A 20138-nucleotide genomic window follows, 5' to 3' on the forward strand; every position below is an offset into this window, starting at 1 on the left:
CCAGTAATAATCACAGATTTAGAAAAAATTGCTGAATACCATGTTACCCATCAGAGAATTACAAAGTGCACTGACATGAGCAGTTAGCTACATTCCTTTTCCTCTGCCAGTGTAACCTCATTAAACCTGATATTTCTCTCACGTTTGTCTTCAGCACATTGTTCTGATCACAGCTTCATCACTCTTCAAGCCACTTAAAAAAGCATTACACATCTAAACCCAGAGTGCACTCATTACACTACAGCTTCAACAGCTACTCATGTATAATTCAACAATTTTTGCTCTGAATTAGCTTCTTATTCATAGGATCTGCTCTAAGTGCTGTTTTTTCTTAAAACACAAAGAGCTGGGCTATGCTTATAAAGGGAAGGTCCACTATAGCTAAATACTAACAAAAACCTTTAAAATGCTATTTTAGCAGGTTAAGTGCACTTACCCCTCAGCATTCATCCTGCTCATTTACAGGACATACAAAGGTTACACTCAGAGTGGAGACAAACCTGAAGTGATGGCAAAGCTAAAAGCACAATCTAAAATTTCCCAAGATTTACTCTAATTACCAATGAACTCCCCCCAACAAAATCCCTTGTGCTAAAACATGGCATAAAACCACTTCCCCTTCATCCATTTTTATAGTTAGATCTGATGTTATTAGCAAATCCATTCAACACTGTTATAAAAAATCTTTCCTTAATATTCACATCTATTTTTAAAAGTAACTGAAAATTAATACAAGTTCTACTATAGGGTTCTGTAACCACTTGCATTTTCTTCATTCCTAAATTCAAAATTAGCTATGTCTGTAGTGGATTTATCAGCAAAATCCCTCTGGAATTTTAAGGATACATTTGGTTTTACTTTTACATCCAACAAAAAAATATTTTGCACCTTTGATAAGGATGGAAAACTGGAAATCCAGCCATAATCCTCCCAAGTTTACAATACTGTCAAAGGTAAACCAGATATTATTCCAAGGGTAAAATTATACATGAATGAACAGCTAAATCCCAGCGTACAGAAAAAGTAGATGAGGTGGATGAGGGGCTATGTGTAAGCTCTGAATGTACTTTGTCTGGCTTTTATTTGCTTCCTATCATAAACATGAACTTCAGGAGAGGAGATACTCAGCATTTTCTCTGCTATAATTGACATATAATTGATGAATAACACCTCCACTCCCTGAAAACTTGGAACTGATGGGCAAATATTGAAGGCCAGGGGAAAGCTCCCATAGCAGAGCAGGATGACCAGTAAGAATTGCAGCAGAGGCTGAGGTTTGTAGGGCTAAAAATATTAGTTCCCAACACAAGGAGCAGAGTCAGCATGCCAAAGTTCTCAGTCTCCACAAAGTGACTTCACTTTCACTGACACAACTTGCTTTTATTAACATAGGCTAACGTTTGCCTGCTTGGGGGACTTTTCAGAAGATGAGTTAAATTATAACTGGCATGTGAGAAAAATACTAGGTGTTACCTGCTGTGGGATAATAAAAGAACTGTGCAGCACAATATCTTCAGTTCTGAACACAGTACAGACACAGGTATGTCAAAAGAGGTATTATATGAGATAAAACAGAGCCTCAAGGCTATGCCATAACCATGATTTAAGTATTGGCTCACATAATGCTCCCTTTCAGGTTTTCTTTTAAACCAGCAAAAGAATTTTTACTCTTCAGCAAGATGTACCTCAAAATAAAACTTGGCACTTGTATTACCACGTTGGAATGTCATTACTTTTTACATTAAACTGGGAAACGTTCGCTTTCTGTTCATTTATTTTGCCAATAATTTTTACACTGAGTTAATTTTACCTTTGACACACAGCATCTTTTCTCAAATACATGAACAGCCTTTAGCTCAGGGCCAGGCTCTAAAGCCTGTATAACCTGGAGCTTCCCTTGCAGTCAGAGCTATAGAGAGATGTTGAAGATTCAGATCTCAAGAATTAAGCTGCAATACGCAAAGGATTTGACTAAGGTAGGCTCAAGTCCTGCAAAATCCCTACAGATAAGCCCCAATACATTGACCTCAATAATTAACCTTATTAGTCACTGCTATCTTTACAGAGACTTGTCAAGGATATACACTACTTTCTCACTGAAGCAACAGTGGAGAAACTGTTGGACATGCACAAGACAGGAATACAGAACAGCCCAGGCAGCACAGTGTTACAGTGGCCTTATTCAAGAACTGCAATTTATTGGATAATTATTTCATTTCATTAGTCATTCAGTACCACATAAAAAGTAACTGTATGTGGTACAACAGCCTCTCTTTTTCTGTGTGTGTAAACACACATATATATATATTTAATTACCAATAAAGTAGTTCATTACTTCTTGTACCTAGCTCAAATTGTAAATCTAAGAGTGGCAATGTCATTTCTACCTACCCTTTTGTCATTACCAATCGTGCATTTTTTTCGTCTACCTCATCGTACACAAAGTCATTGCAGAAAATTTTTCACACCAACACCTCCCATTTTCAGCCAGGTGGGACAAAGTAACACTGAAGCAATAACTCGAAAAATCCCTTTGAGGATGTTATCGCAGTTTTGTTGAAGTGATTTTCAAAATGTCCCCTTAACCTCTAATTTGTATAGTTTAAACCTCACTCAGAGTCTGGACAGAAGCAGCTGCAATTTAAGGCTGCTTCTCCAAACAAGATTAGTTTCAGCTCATCTAAAAAAGCACACTCTTATAAGATGATTCTCTTCTTTTTACCACTGCAGGAAAACACCATCATCTTTCCTTCAGAACTTTCTTCCTCCTCTGCAGTTTGAACACTCTCCTCTGGAAAAGAGTCCATTTACAAATTTTTTGACTCCAAGGCTGTACGTGCCCAGACACGACCAAGTCACATACACTTTCCAACCTCAGAAAAATGTCATTAAATTATTTTTAGACAATTTTCAGATTTTCAAATAAATCATGCAAAAAACAAGAGAGAGAATGGACAGCAAAATAAAGAATTTAACATCTGACATGCAGCTGCATGCAGCTAACCTTTGTGCTTCCCTTTTTTCTCCTTTCTGGTGCTGCTACTCTGACAGCTCGCAGCTGCTGCCTTGGCTTTTTTAGTTGGTTTCGGAGCTTGGGCGTCCACTACCACCTTTACATCTTCCTGTTCAGCCTCCTGTACTGCTTCAGAGATTCAGGTACCCCAGCAAGAAAGAAAATAAACAGAGAGAGAAGAGAGAAACAGAGAGAGAGAGACAAGAGAATGAATTGAGAACTTTGCAAAGGCATAAAAGAGAAAGCAAACATAGCAGAGTTTGGTATTTCAGACAATTCATGCAGTGAGGAGAGCCAAGTAAACCAGAATTTGCAAAGCTACAGTAAAAATCTGAAAGTGTTAAGTTAGCTGAGATATATTCCCTTACATTTTTCATGCTCACAATAATATATCAACTCCTAACTTCCAGTCCAAAAGTGACATCAGAATACTATTGTGTTACTGAGCTATTGTAGGAAGCATTTTTCCTCACAGTAAAGCTCTGCCAGAATGATCGTCAACAGTTGCAGCATGAAGGCAGAAAAATTTTATTTTGACTTTGTAGCATCCATGCTTAAAGCTACATCCTAACTCTCTAAACAAGGAATCATCTGAAGGTTACTTTCAAAGCACATCTTTCACAGTCCTGCAACACAGCATGATGAGTAGATTGGCCATGCATTTTATGGTGAAACTATACACAAGCTGAATTTAAAAACTCTTCCTACTTTGTAGCATACACAAATTAATTAACTCCTTGGAAGGACTCTCTACAAAACATGCATGGCATAAATTGTGTCACCATAATTCATGCAGTGCTCCTTGTTTTCAAAGTAAAAAGAGGCTTTATCATTTTCCTAAAAGCATGACACACTTTGAGGGTAATATTTGAGTCTCTGAAAGCAACACACACCATAACTCTTTTCCCTGGCTAGACCAAACCTTGAAGTTAGATAAATATCACAATTGCCTTCCTGAAATGCATAAAGAAACTTCACAAACCTCACACCCCATACTTTAAGTGGGCACCAAGAGTTTTTGGGGGTGGCTGCTGGTCACTGGTAAGTGCTAAGCCCATTGGCTTTATGTGGTGGCCATAGTTTCTCTCCCTGGCACATGGGCTTCCCACCCTTTTTTTTTTCCCCCAAACTAAAATACTTTCTTTAAAAGGATTAAAAAAGTCCACTAAGGACCATTATGGGAAAGAACTGGTTCCCCTAAAATTACTTTTTAAATATCCAGACAAACTTCTTAAACTCCCCAAAGACTAAATGATTCTCAATGACATGTGGACTGACACTTTTCTCTCTCTGAAGGGGAAAATTCTCCCTAAGCTTCTGGTCTGTGAAGCAACTTTCCTCTTCAGCAAATCTTTCAAGCGCAGGAATAGAAATAGAAACACCAGGGAGATTCTCAGAGGAGAAAGATGAAACAGATTTAGTCATGTCTGTGTAGACTGCAGCTCCCAAACCCGCTGCTACCCTCCCCAGCACAGCAATCTGTTATGAGTAGCATTGCATTCACAGCAGGCACCTGAGGCACTCAAACACACGCTCCTTCTCTCATTGTGCAGAGGAAGGGCTCCCTTCCACAGAGAATATACATTAAATTATTACAGGAGAGACTTGAAGTCCAAAGAAACAGCCTGTCACCACCCAATTTTTCATGTCTGCCTTTGTCCAACACTAATCAGAGGACTGCAATCCCTCTGCTGAGTGGAAAGGAGCAGTGGAAATGAGTAGGGCAAAATCAAAGGAGTGAGTGCACAGGGGAAATGGCACATAAAAGACACAGTACACTGGGTCCTACCGCCATGGGCATGGCAGCCTCAGACTGTGCAGGGAACCAGAGTCAGCTCCCCACAGTCTTTAAATAGGGGTGATTTGCCAACCCAGCATTTTTGCTATATTTTTACCTCAGTCTCTCTCTAAAAACTAAGCTGTGTTCTTTTAATTGTTTGGAAGATGGTAATCCATGTTATAATTAAATTCAGTACTTTACAAATGACCTATATTAAATGGCCAGGCAGTTCTCTAAATCATTTTAAATCTGGATGTATTCATTCACTCAAAAGAAGCACCATTTACTTGGTCCAAAGCAATTATCAATTAGAAAAGGATGAAGTTTTCTGACATTATTAATTGCAAAGTTCATGACTTATCTTCTCTACCTTGCCAGCCATTCTTTCATTTTACCAGTAAAGCCATGATGTTTTTTGAGTTACTTTTGCTTCAAAACTTCAAGCAAGAGGCATCTGATTGTAAGCTCAGTGAGGGAGCTCCAAAGGACAGAGAAAAGAATATTTCCATTGCTTTACTCTGTGAGGCAGAGAGCAGGATTTCAGCCCAGGAGCCATTCTGAGACCTTGGCTGCTGTATGTGGTAAATGGGTCTTTCAGATACAAGTAATGGAGGCTGCAAAGTAAGATTCAAATCATAAAGGTAATGATACTGTGAGGGGTTCATGAAAGGAATTGGCACAGAATGTCCTGTTTCCAAAGGATACATTTCTGAGCATTACCATTACATTTAAAGTACTACCTCTATAATAAATCCAAATTTAATCCCAGCATGCCATCCCCACCACAAAACCACCTCATTCTTAGCTTTTAGCTATTTGGCAAATAGCAGACCTCGGCAAGGCTCACCCACTCACTCATGTGTTTTCTGGTGTTGTCTGCAGATACCAAAAGTGAAGATACCAAAGTTTGCTTTCTGTATAAATTAAGTTCAGGGCACAGCCTTGCATTTAGGCCAGCTCCTGTCAACAGGCCAGCCAGGATTTGGATCCTTGCAGCCTGCAAACCCAAAGGGACAGCTCTGTGAGCCTCCCCTGCTCAGCTGGTCCAGCAGCCTTGGATGGGGAGCAAAGTGAAAAATCCTGTTTTCTGTCTCCAGTGCTCTCTCCTGCCCGGGAGAGCTGGAAGAAGGACCATTTCCAAGGGCTGTGTACTCACTCTGCAGCTGGTCATTAGCATGTGCAGCTTTGAACTTCTCCAAGCAGCATTCCTTCCAGGCTGCCTTTGTGGAGATGAAGCAAGTCAGAGAGCAGTGTTTATCCACAGCCACGTCGTCAGGGGATCAGATGTCCTCCCCTCTGCCCTCTGCTGCATCTTTGGATCATTATCTAACAGACTGACAACAATTTCCCTTCTCAGCAGGATGGAAACCTTCAGGTTAACTCTAGCCTATGTTCTCCACTGGCTCTAGATAGCCCATAAACCAATTTACAGCTCCCTGCAAGAAAGCCTGAATAAGGAAAAGGAGATAAACTGGCTCCCTAAATAATAGTCATTGATACAACCATATGATTACATCGTTTGCTGGACATCAAAAAGTTAAAAACAGTGATAGGCGGCACCAGAGGATAAATTAAATGCAGCTATATGGGGATGAAATTTCAGAGACTGTCACTCAAAAATGCTTTAATTTCAGTACAGCTACCCATTTAGGCAGCTTTAAAAATCCCTACTGATGTTATCTTAAACAGTAGGAAACTAGATTTGAAAATCTATCCTGATACTTCATATGCCCACCCCAGATTATTAACATCTTCACTTAAAAACCCAGAGATTTTCCTTTTCCATAAGAATTATTTGTTTGTAATAGAATTTGCATTCAGACAAGAAAAAAATGGAGGAGCAAGTACTGTAGTGAGTCAGCATTCCAAACAGAAAAATCCACTGGACTCTCAGACCTGGTATTTAACTCTAGTTTGAACTTAGTAAATTGTAAAAGAAATGGTTTTGAGATAAATGCCATGCTTACAAATAAAACAACTATGTGACTTTAATTTCAGTATTATTCATCCATGTTCATTAAATTAAGTACTGACTACTAACCTCAACAGAGTATTAAAAAAGTATTTTTCAGGAGACAGAAGGGAGCACAGTGCAATATTAATTCAGGATCTGAGATGAAAAGAAAGAGGAACAAACAGCAAACAGTCTGTTAACATAATACAGGTGAGTATGGAAGGGCTTTGTCAAGGCTGACAAGGGCAGTGTCCCAGCTTTGCCTTGCAGCACCAATGTCCTAATTCAGAATAAAGGGAAAAAAGAAACCTTTCCATGAACCAGTTCTGTGATAGACAACACTCCAGGTTACAGGGATAAAGCTACAATGCACAGCCAGATAAAAGGATGCAGTTTGTAAGCATGTGAGTAAACATGTGAGACAACCCAAGTTCTTTTTCAACTCTGTAAATTACCCACACATATTTATATGAGTGGATGAAAATGTAAAACATGTCTTGTCTTTCCATCTGGCCTTCATGATGAGAAGTTCACACAGGAAATGAGTTTCAAAGCAGCATGAATGAAAATGCAGATTTCTTTTTGCCATTTGTATGACCATATTTCTTGATATGAGTGCTTGTACACTCTTATGATCTTAGAGAAGGAAAAGAAAATCTATGAATCATAACTTACCAATCTCTATCACATAAAAATGCCATGTGCTAAAAAAAAGGGTGCTTTTGAACAGTACATTATGCAAAGAATGAAGTAAATGAAAAATCACAAAAAGAAAAAATTCTAAAATTGTGCAGACTGTCTGGAAAACACTTTAAGTAGAAAGAGACTGAACCAGACAATGAGGTATGTAAGGCAAGTATAAGGCAAATATTCATTCTATTTACCAACATTGTCTCAACAATAAAAGTGAAACCCAGAACAAGTACCATGCAAAGAAAGATGAACTACAGTTCAGTCAGGGTGTACCTTAACAACTCAGTGGGAATTAGATGTCTTTTTCTTATTGTTGCCTGAGAAGCTCTTGTGTTTCACTGTAAGAATGGCTTGTTGCTTTTCTTTGTGAAGTTCTAGCCTTGGTCATTCTAGCTGCTTATTTGGGCTGTTGCTCATTCTTAGTTTATTTAATCAACCTAGATTCTGCACTGGTCAAGAATTTCTACAATAATTTAAAAGACACTGGAGTCTATCAGAAATATTCTGAAGATGGGCAAACCCATTTACAGTGCTATTAAATATTTCTATTAGTTTTACCTAGACCACACAAATAGTTAAATACAAGAATCTGAATAAGGACAAGGACTTTGGTGTGTTAGTTACTGGTTAATCACATGCAAAGATTTGACTCCTGCCTCAAAATGCTTACAATCAAAGGCATTACTCCTTCAGCTAGTAACTTACAGTCAGATTCCAGATTCCCAAAACCGTATTGACAGCAAATTCCCTAAGGCTCCTTGCAGTTTATGCCTCCAACAGTGATGTGATGACCAGGCTGATGCTGCAAAGCTGAAAATGCTCAGAAGTGCAATGGGATGGGTTTTTTAGTGCTCCAATAAAGGAATCAATGTACTTGGGAACTTGGTGCTGCTTAAGGACATTATTAAAAGCTCATTGGTCTAAGAGTTCCTCAGAGAGAACAAGGGAAGGAATTAAATAAAAGATTCTTCTAACCCCCCACATACCTGCTGCCTAATCCTGGGGACGGGGAAGGCAAAGGCAGCATGTGAAATGGAGAGTTGATAGCAATGAACCAGACTTTGGGAAAGCAGACAACTAATGAGGAAAGCTAAAATGATCTATGGAAAACCCATGCCAGGAAGATGAAAGACAGTGATAAATTACATAATTACTTTGTGATACTGGAGCCCTGAGGGCAGGACTAGGCTTCAATTGCCCTGACCAGCCTCCCTGGGGGGTTCCACCCACACCCTGCCCATGGGCTTTGCCCCAGCTGAGCCCAGGGCTGTGCTGGAGGTGCTGCTTCCCAGCCTGACTCCTGGGAGCATCCTGGCACTGCAGGCAGCTCGCCTGCCCCACGGAGATGTGTGCACTGCAGCATCTCTTTCCCACCCTGCCTGGTGCCCTGCAGGGCCCTGGCCCTGGTTCATCCCTTGCCATGTCTGGGGCTGCAGGGAATGCTGCTGGCAGCTCTGCCTGCCCTGTCTGCAGCCTTTGGGATGGGGCTCTGCCTGCCAGGGCATTTCCTGTGCTGGGGGCACCCCCCCTCCTGGCTCCTGAGATGCTGCCCAGGACAGAAAACAGCTAAATATCCACTAGTAACTGAAAGTAAATACACTACAAGTGGGACATCAAAGGAAAGACAAGGGAGTTTCTCAGGCCATTTCCTCTAAACTTTCCTCTCAAAGAATTCAATACCAAAAACCACAAAAAGACCTGTGGAACACTTGCTACCCGCTGCCCTCTGCTCCTTGCTGCTGGGTTAGTTTGTTTATTTTGGAAGTGCACTGGTGCAGTAAGGACTGCTGACAAATCAAACAGATGCTTTAAAGATTAAGGTGAAGAGACTGCAGCTGAAATAAAGATTTCAGAATATCTGCTTATTGGAAGTTAAGTGTTTAGCCCACATGATGTTTGGAGTGCTGCCTGATCTCTCAATATTAACAGCCCTTTGCAAAGAACATTCCTTGCTATCTTCAAAAAATAAACTAATACCTGCTCATTCCAAGGTCAGTGGAAAACAGGGATGGAGAGGCACTCTTCTGATGAACAGGCAAATATATGATTTTTTAAATTAATACTTAACTGATGTCATCTTTTAAAGCTGACAGCTAAGGATGCTCATCAAAAAACTCACTCTCATCATGCATGGTAAATAGCAGAATGACACGTCAAATTTAACAACCAAAGCTATGAATTGTCATCAAAGGTCTGTTTAACACACCACACAGCCATTACACCTAGATGTGCTGCCAAATGCCAGAGGAAAAAAGGAAAAAAGTCATTCTGCCTTTTTACACATGGTTAATCTAAATTGGAAGTTGCAATGGAAATTACTCTGAGAGTATCTAATTGAAAACATTTTTAATTTCAAGTCTTATATAAAAACACCACAGCTGCAACAAAGTGTGGCAATATTAATGAAAGCATATCTGGCACTCATTCAAATCTCTGCCTTCCTCGGTGCTGTGAAAAGAAAAATCACTCCCCAGTGGAAATTCACCATTTTCACAGAAGTAAAATCTCTGTAAAAATGGGCTTTCAGCATTTGCATTAAATGTAATTAAATAATGTAATTAAATTGTTGCAGTAATTAGTGTATCTCTGCATGCTATTTGGCTCCAGGAATGCTCAGTATTTGCAATCCAGATTGAAAAGAACTGTATTTGTAGCAGAATTTTGCAATGTCAAATCAGGCTAAAATGTTTGTTCAGGTTTTCAACAAACTTCACAAAATTGAGTAGAAATACATGAAAACAAGAAAGTAGATGTAACTGTGACATATTTCAGAACAGCAAATAAAATTTTAAAAAAAACTTTAAGCAAACATGAAGCAATATGTCCTTATGAAGGACACTGAATTGAAAATAAACCAGAACACATGAGGAGAAGACAATGTAAGTGATCTCTCCTACAAAGAAGGATTAAATTTCTTCTGGTGAATGAATGCCTTTGTTGTCTTTTATTTAGAATTTAAATTTATTAGCAATACAAAAAGTTGTTATTGGTTCTTACGTGGCTGTTTATAATGATGAAATAGCAATTGAGCTGCATCTGGTACTGAGAGAGAGAAGGTTTATTGTAAATAGAGCCATAGAACAACATCATGGAAGTCAGTGGAAGGATACCTACTGCTTGAAATGGCAGGCAGACAAATGAGGGGCCTAACCCTACCTACCTGACCTGCAGGTGCTGATGGCTGTGTTAGCACTGGCCGGGACTCCAGCTCAAACCAATCCCTCATAGACCTGAGTGCCAGGGAGATTTTATATCATGGTGGTCTTTTCAGCCTAATTCATCTCAGTTCTTGCAGGTAACTTTTGTTGTTATTAGTTAATTAGGCATTATGCCAACAACAAAAAGGTTTAAAAATATACGCTATATTCAAGTCATTTACAAGGTACAGTAGCTGAAGACTTTTATCTGTATGTGAAACATGGGACAGATGAGAAGAAACGTTCTGTGTGGAGACTCGTGCATGGTGAATTCTGCAGAGCCACCTCTTCACTGGAAGAGCACACATCTCCTTAAAAGACTCATGGTACCCAGAGGAATTGCTGGCAACCCTTGGCAGGGAACATAAATACCATTTTGTTCTACCAATGTGTCATTTCTCTGCCTTTAAGTCATCTAAGAAAAAAAAATTATGGCATTTCTGGCAATCCACAGTTAGCTTAACTAGCAAAATAAGGTGTTCTACTCTATCCACAAGTAGCTCACCAGGCTGATGCTCTATTCCAGAACAAGAATTACTGACTTTCTACTCCAACCTCTGATAATTATTCTGGAATTAAAAGAGTTTTTACTGCAGAGTAGAGTTGCCCATGAGGGAACCATTGCAGCACAGATAATGGCATCAGAATAAGCAATGGCAGCGCATGAAGGAGAATTTCCCAGCACAGTTAATGGCATCAGAATAAGCAGTGGCAGTGTATGAAGGAGAATTTCCCAGCATCTGAGAATTGCTGAGATGCTATCTCTGACCTACTTTGCTCAAAGTACCATAGAGATATATCCACACAGGCACCCAATTATTTGTTGAAATCAACAAGTACTTTTGTGCTACACAGAACCAGTGCAAGCTAAAAGAGAGAGTGGAGCAGGATGATAGGTGGAAAGAAGTGTTCTTTCTGTAGCATTTGCTAGCACAGGAATTGATTTCACAAACATGCTCATCCAAGCATTGTAGTTCATTCAGTAGAGCATCAAGTCCCATCAAAGAGCCATTCTCAGTTTGGAATCAGCATGCCCATAACAGCCACAAATGAACGGAAAAGCGCAGAATAGTTCTTTAGAAACAGCCCAGCTGTCTCATGCATCCGACACTGCCACATACAAATGTTTTCATTGAAGGGGGAAAAAAAACCTGCCAGCCCTGAAGCTCAATGCCACAGTTAAAAATGGTCATCAAACCCCAAAATGTTCCCTGCAAATTGGGGAATTGGAGACATTAAGCACATTCCCAGAGAAGGCCACACCAAAAAAGGACACTTCGAAAGTTCTTGTAATATTTTCAAAAGCAACGTGCCTAACAAAGGATTTTACAAGGCCATAAAACACCCTACTAGGTAATTAAATTCTTTTAAGCTGGCTCTGGCAAACTGCATGGTTTATTGCGAGGAGAGCTGTCCCAAGGGATTAACAAATGTCATGTTGAATATGAGAAACATTATATTTCTTTGCTTCTCTGAAACCTTGTGAAATATTAAAAGGGTTTGAGAGACAAATTTAGAACAAACTCATTTAGGGAGAAAAAAATCTAAGTATTCCAGTGAATGGTGTGGTATAATATGACAGGAAGGGTCACTTTTACCTTAAGAGCACAGTTAATCTCACTCATATACTGAGGAAATCCACTCTGGTGCAAATTGGTGTACAATTTAGCTCAGTTAGTACATATATGAAATTTGTTAGCAATTATGTGATGATAATATCTTTTTCTCAGATTTGTGAAAATTAAAACCTTGATCAACTGGCAATATAAGGGGTTTAGTAAACAGCACTATCTCTCTGCTATATTATTTCTCAGAATAGCTTTTACCTTTGATAAACTCTTGAGTGTAAGAGGAAAAAGAGAAAATTTCTATTTTGTCTGATTAAAAAATAAACACACTAAATGTTTGTGCTAAATCAAATATTTTGAATTAGACTGGAAAGCCATTCAGTTTAATCTTTAAAAATTACATCCCAGACCCTGAGAAACAGGCAGTAAAGAGAAATGTTACTATTTAATAGAAAAAAATAATTAAAATAATACTAAGTTGAAAAAATAATTCTCCATCTGAAACCACTTATGGTATCCTATTTGCTTACAGAAAAAAGATTTAAAAGGCCCATTATTACCAAAATCTCAACATTTAAACAATATAATTTCCAGATTCTAACAGTAAATTCTGTAGCTGTAATCAGCTAAAAAATTCCACCAATTGCTAACCAGGAGGAAAGACTCTGAAACCTGCACTTCTCAGAGCAGAATTTGTTATTGTATACTAAATACCCACCTTGTTTTTATGGAAAACAAAACCAGCAAGTGAAAACAAACAACAGGGAGACAAAATGTCCAGCACGTGAGTAAAACTGACAGAAATTTGAACTGAATGCTGGGTTAAATTTTTGTTTGTATAAGAGTAGGATACTGGTTGTTATTGGTTCTTTTAACAGAGTTAGATTCACAAAAGCATATTAAGATTTAATGTGTAAACCCCAAAACCAAAGTACTCTCCCACCTAACACCATTGCCAGCCAGAAATCTGCCAGCTGCATTCCCAATCAATATCAGTAGATACTGATTCAGCTTCTGTCCCACAAACTCATCAATAGTCAGGGAAGGAAGCCTTTTGCTATTGAAGCTTATAAATTCCCCTATGAATTACATTCAACTTAATGATCTGCAAAACAAGAAAACTGGAAAATTACTGCTCTCTATAGATCTGGGAGGTGTTACCAACCTGGAATGATATCTACAAGAGTCAAATTTTTGACAAGGATCACCCAAGCTGCCCCTTAGGAAATCCTGAGGAAAAGTACGTACATACCATTTTAGAGGGCCAAAAAGCATGGGCAATATGAGGACAGAACTAAATAATGCCTGGTTTCCTTAGGATTTATTTCTGATTATTAATGTCTTTGAAAAGAAATGACAATTTTTTTCCCCTATGGGTGTGATGCCTTAAGTGACTCTATTCCTACTGGATCCTGTAATATTTAATGAGAAAATGGAGACATTGTACGAGTTTGAAATGTTCTTCTCTACCTGTTTTAATGGACTTTGGAGAAACACAGAATCTTTAAAATTACTACATTCAGTCCTAGCTGAACTTAGTTAATAGGTTTCACATTTGTCATTACCTCTGTTAGGTTTAAGCAAAATTACACGCAGAGGAACATTCAGAGTGGAACCCATCAGCTCTACTTAGGAACCAAGGCTGAAGACACTTAAATAGCCATGGCAGAAGGGACAAGCTGTCTCTTTCCCAGTTCAGCACTGAAATGGCAGCTAGGTACCTTGCTCCCTCCTGTTAGGCTACAATTGCAAATTCTGACGGTTTTATCCCCAAACACAAGAGAAGGATATCAATGATTTACTGAAACATGCAAAACAAGAGCTTTTGTTCTCCTGAGCATAAAATGAGCACCACACCAGGACTCTGAGCAAATACAGCTGCAGGAGGTGGCATTCTGTACCATGATATATGGTGCTGCTGTTGCTGTTGAGATAGGATTCAACCAGCGGGGCCTGCTCCTCCGAATGTTTCGTCCTGCGCGTCCTCGCCCGGCTGTCCACGTTGGACTGAACCATCAGTGGCTCCTGGCGCTTCTTTTTCTGCTTCTGTTCCAGCAGTGCTCTCTGGAGAAAAGACAGAGAAAGGCATCTGTTACTGCCCTCCAAACAGCAGCATCCTACCCTGGAAAACCATGGTCAGCTTTACCCCTTCCCCGGCTCTACAGCGGCGGCATTTGGCAGGCAGGAGATTGGGACGTCGGGTTACAGGAAACCTTTCCAAAAAACCACCACAACCAGCCCACTGCTGAAACACCTTCTGCTGAAAACAGCAAATAATTAAAATACATCTTTCTGAGCAGCCCACCAGCTGTCAGAGCTTGCTTGGAAATAACCCTTGGGAAAACAACAGTGTGAGAATACTGGCTGTGAAGCAATGGGAGGGTAAGCAAGGGCACGAGGCAGAGATGCCAATTTCAGTTTCTGTAAATTAAAAGCAGGTAATTGCAAACTAGAATCAAGTGATAATACTGGACACAAGCCTAATTTAACAGCTATAATAGATGAACTTTAATTAAATACTTAAATTTCTCAGCTAGACCTGGTGAAAACCAAAACCTTTGGCATCCAGTGGCACCATGGGGACCTAATTTGAGCCCTCTTCCACAACCTCAGAGAACTAAACTGTTAATTTTACTTATCTATTACCTTACCTTTTCCTTGCTTCTGTACAGTGATACTTTAGTTTCTAGAAAGGAGATGCAATAAAACTGAGGAATAAAAATGGAGAGTGAACTCTTTCAGCTCCCTAAGTTGTGTTAACACCTCAACATGACTCCACCATAATCAGAATTAAGCACAGGATTATGGCATAAATAGTACTTGAATTTGAAAATGAGATGCTGTTAGACACGCAAGCTGATGAAATAGTGGCAATAGAAAAGGATAAAATTACTCACAAGGTGTAACTATAAAAATGACAGCATTTTTTGAGAAGGGGACCACAGAAATCAAAAAAAATCAGAAACCTCAACTCCCATTAAAATGTGATGACACAATTCCCTCAAATTTCATGTTCTGACTCCCTTGCACATGTAGGAATGCAGTCAGAAAATAGGCAACATAGCACACAGGGCCACTAGGTTACAGCCACAAGAGCTAAATTCACTGAATAAAAACTTTGTGGTTAACCTCTGTTGGCTGGTGTGACTGCTCCATAGAGGGGGTAATAAATACATTGTACAATAGCTTAAAACAAGTCCAAGGCAGTGGAAATCACTCAAACCACAGTCAGAAGACAAATTTTAATGAAAGTTAGACTTGTTAACTTCAGCCTCCACAGATCTCTCTTCTGCATCTCCCAATCAAAGGATGCCATTTTCTATCAATTATCAGTGTTTTCATTACTCCAGGATTCAGATTTTAAGGAGCAAAGTCCTCCTCCAAAATCTTACCTGTCTGTCAAGCTTCTGCTGACGCAGGCTGCTCCCCTCATCATCCAGAACACTGCAAAGACAAAGAGTACATAATTGGAACAAATTTGTCACTCAAAACAACACCTAACAGCACACAGTGGAGGAAACTCTCACAGGAGTTATCCATATAAAAAAGTGTATGGATAACTCTGCCTTAACTGGAAAAAACTTGGCTTCAGAGGATTTAAATGCAGTCCACAAAAAATTGCAAAACTCTGGCTCACACAAACTTCAACAAAAATATATAATCAGGCAGCTCAGAAAGAAATGCAAAAATCCACGGTCTACAACTTGGTTTCTTTTCCACTCTCTTCTCCTGCAAAACATCAATGCATAGAGCACTGAAATTGAAAAACTGCATATAAAGCCTAGAAAAAGGGAGGAGTGTAAGTGAACTGCTTAGCAACTCAGCAGTATTTAAAATTATGGTAGGAAAATTAACCACCTAATCTTTTGCACACTGAAAACCATAATATATTCCTGAATATTCCTGGATATTTATTCCTCAGAAGTCACACTTAGTGCCACACACTTCAACATTTAGAGGTAGGCAAGATGAACAGCATTGCTCAGTGCCATATTTCTCTCTGCTAATTGTTGCTTGTTGGGAGCACTGAATGCTCCTGTGAATTCAATCACTTTCATTAATTAGATATTAAAGACTGGCATTGAAATCAAAAAGCTATTTTTGCAAAGTACTTTAGCAAACTACTGACTAGGCTTTATTTTTCTGGAGAACAAAGGTCTCTATTGTAAGGACACTATAGTTAAACACTGAACATAGATAATTGAATCTTTTAAACAGTAATAGGTCATCTACAGGGAAAATAGTGTTATAGAACAAAAACAATAGCCTCTTACAAGGAAAATTAATTTTCTCCTACAATACACTTTTATAAAATGTTAGCCCCTTCTCTTATCTCACTCTTAACAATCAAAAAGAGCAAAAAAAAAGATCCAGGACAAACAAACCTGGATTCTGACCTACATACAAACCAACAGTACTGCAATGGAAATTGCATTAAAATGTGAATCTCATGTATTAATTCACAGTCTTTAAAAGACAGTAACACTAGTAGAGTTAGAACAGCTAATAAAGGCATGCATAATGCCCCCTTTCCAATGCCAGCATTATCAAAGACCTATAATTAAGCATTTCTGGTGGAATCAGCCTTTTACAATTTTTATTAGGTTATATGCTACAAAAGGCTGATGTTCCACAGATTGAAACTGTGCTATTCAAGTACCTCAGGTATGAAATTACCATCTCCTGTAGAAGTAATGCATTGCCCATACTCCACAAAAAAGATTAAAGAAAAAAAACCCTCAGTCATAACAATGTTCTGCTTTACACCAAGCATACTTCATTTTATAAATTGCAGAAGTTATAAAAGGAAGACACACATTCCTCCATGGTATACAATATCAGGTTTGCAGAAGAGTGTTTCACTATGGCTGCAGCAGTATTAGCTGGGCTGCCAGAAAGCAGAACTACCCTAACGGAGATTTTCAGCCAAAAAATTGAGTAAAAGATGCCTAAGTGTAAAGTTTCAGGCTCAATGGCCTGAACAAATCCTCCTCATTTCAGACAATGCCTGAGAAAAAGCCAAAACCATGCAGTGATGCTAACAGAGACCCCTAGAACTGCAGAGGCAGTAATGCATACACCATCCCAGCATCCATGTCCTGGCATGACACACGGCAGGGAATATGGGGGCAGGAAAATATCCTGTGCCTGCATGGGAAGCCACAACAAGGCAAATTCAGGTTCAGGCACAGCTCCTGTATGTCTCTTAATGCCCAGCTGTAGCATGGTAAACATGGCAGTTTAAATAACACCAAACAGATTTGCATTCAGCGTTCCAGGAATGCAAAGCAGCTATCAGATACACCAGAGGACTGCCAAAAAAATATAAAACTCCATCCAAAAACTATGGATGTTGCAATGCTAAAACACCTCTCCACATTGTCCTTCTTACTGCAAGACTTTTTTTTCTTAAAGCTTCTGAATATATGCAATCAAAGCTGAGACTGAGAGCATCATACCTTGAAAACCAGATGACAATGTCATCTGGAGCTTCCAGCTCTGTCCTTATCCACTTCATATTTAATAAAGTTCTGAGTAGTTTTCCACAACCTTTTTTAGGCATGCATAAAAGACAAGCCTCGCATTTAACATTCAACAAACAAAACTGAATTCCAGCTTTCTTCACTGACACCAAGGATGCTGGACTGGTATAAGAATGCCTTGCCCCCACCACTCTTCTGAATCCTTCACAGAATAATGTTAAAAAAGGCATTAATACCACCAACTCTATCTATTTTAACAGTTACTCAGTTCCAGTATCACTGCAAAGCTGCATTCTGTCCTTTCTTCATGTCCAACAACACTTATGCAACTCCAAATACAAAAAGGGTTCAATTTAGCCTATATATTCTGCTACAACAACAGAGCACTCCACTTTCAGACTGCACTTTGTCAGAGTTCTCTGCAGAACTGCTGGACCTTGGAGCTGCTGACCAGCAGCCAACATTTCACATTCCCCAATTTCCAATGAACAAAGTCTCCTGAAACTGGGTGCCTTCCAAGATATGCCATTAAGGGAAGTCAGGGTTTAAATACATGCATGCATAAATAAGTAAGTAAGTAAGTAAATAAATAATATAAGCTCTGTTTCCATAGCAATTCCATCAGGCCCTCGCTCTGGCTCCCTTGAAAAACATCTGCAGAGGACTCTGAGATGAAGTGTGTAAGTGCCACTGACCCTTTTTCTCACACTTCACTGAGTCCTTGCAGAAAGATTTAGCAGATCATCTCATCATAGCACCTGGCATTCTCTCGGATGCTCCAGGGTCCAAGAGCTGAAATCCAGCTCTGGATTTCTGCCTTTTATTTCTTTGGAAAACACAAAAGAGTGTGAGCAGAAGCACAGCCTTTGCCCTTCCTCAAAAGAGCAGGAATCAATTGCTCATCCCTCTGGAAAGGTTGTACACATGGTGAGGACCCAGCCTGTCCTGCCCAGTCTTTTCATTGCACTCTGGTTCAAATAACTGGGATGGTCAGAAACTAAAGGCCCAGTGCAGCAGAAAAACTGTGACTGAAAGGTGGCAGGAAATAATCTCAGAGAGAGAGGGAGAGAGGCTGTTAGAACAATTCTGCCTACATGTTTGATGTGATGCTAGAAAATCCCAGGAGCAGCATGAAACTCAGTCAGATTTAATAGAGAAATATAACTTTATAATTCATGAAAATTGAATTATTGAAGAGCATGCATACATATTAGCAATCTGCTCAGCACACTGAAGTATCCTGAAGATCCAGTAAGATTAATTTTTGCTCCTATTAGATCAAGGATCATGCATCTGCCTGGTATCTTGGCTATAGCTCTGACCCACTTAAAACAAAAAGCAATTTTACACTATACATAATATTGCAAACAGCCTTTCAGCTCTGCAGTAATAGTCTAGTCCAAATTCAGCTGACAATTCAGAGCTTGGATATATTTCCAAGCAGATTCAGGAAAAAAACATCCATCTATACAGAACTTGAACAGTCCACCCATTTAGAAGTTACTAGTGCTGGGTTTATGAAGTCAAGCCTATTGTAAAGATTCCTATCAGTTGCTTGGACCAAGGCCCACAGAGATTTAAGTATTATTTTAGATAGCATTATTTTAAAATTTCAATAAAGGCATTTGAGTCAAACATCTCAACTCCTGTTTTTTAAAGGGAAAAACATTAAAGTAAAATCACATTTTAGTCAAAGTATAATTTTTTCATACCACCCTTTTAAGACACAAAATCTATTTTGCAGAAACAGTTTCAACACTGAATTCAATTTATAGTAAGCCAGGCTTACTAAAGTACTGCATGTCATAACAAAGATGAAAACATGTGAACGGATTTTAGTATTCTAAGTTTTTAATAATGTCTGTTCCTTAAAAAAAATTTCATGAAAAACCCAAGACCAATCAGGTTTTAAGGATGGAACTTCATGATTACAGAAAGCTCCACACTTCACTGAGATGAGATGAAGGCAGAAGATTCTGTAAGTCAATATCTTGCTCAATTTTTACTGTAATTCCACATGAGATCATTTCAGTTAAAGTAAAATCTGAGAAGACTTAATTCAAATAACTATTTTCACAGCAAGTACTTCGCCTTTGCTCTTTGAAAATGCAAACTGCTTGTATTTCATGAAGCCATTGCAAGAAAAAACAATTAAGAAGAAATGTTTCTAATTAGAATGTCCAAAATGCATGTAGTCACTGCTTTTATTTAAGGGGTTTTTTTAAAGAAAAAGTCTGCCACAGTAAAGCAGCTCTATTGCTTCTGCCTGATGAACAAGGCAATGCTTTTGTTCCTTCCTGACACACTGTTTCATTAAGGAACATTTTTCATGAAAATAACTTTTTTTACCAGGACAAAGGTCCAAAATCTCACCTAGCACATCTTTACAGTCCAGCACCAAAACATGCAGCTGGTCAAACAAGCAGACTCATACTAACACTAAACTTTAA

General features: G+C 39.0%; 1 protein-coding gene across 7 annotated transcripts in view; it reads right to left on the reverse strand.

Annotated features, from left to right (window-relative positions):
* Positions 1-20138, reverse strand: part of TUB (TUB bipartite transcription factor) — a 75265-nt gene that overhangs the window by 32177 nt on the left and 22950 nt on the right. For 3 of the 7 annotated variants that reach the window (XM_058806897.1, XM_058806898.1, XM_058806895.1), the window contains exons 2-4: positions 15598-15649; positions 14107-14269; positions 3005-3142 (exon numbers count right to left, since the gene is read on the reverse strand). In XM_058806897.1, the coding sequence (XP_058662880.1) occupies positions 3005-3142; positions 14107-14269; positions 15598-15649 (353 nt within the window). The remainder of the gene's footprint in view (positions 1-3004; positions 3143-14106; positions 14270-15597; positions 15650-20138) is intronic. The other 4 variants (XM_058806899.1, XM_058806896.1, XM_058806901.1 and 1 more) reach the window with 2 other exon arrangements.

Source organism: Ammospiza caudacuta, chromosome 6, assembly GCF_027887145.1.
Source record: "Ammospiza caudacuta isolate bAmmCau1 chromosome 6, bAmmCau1.pri, whole genome shotgun sequence".
Classification (NCBI taxonomy): Eukaryota; Metazoa; Chordata; class Aves; order Passeriformes; family Passerellidae; genus Ammospiza; species Ammospiza caudacuta.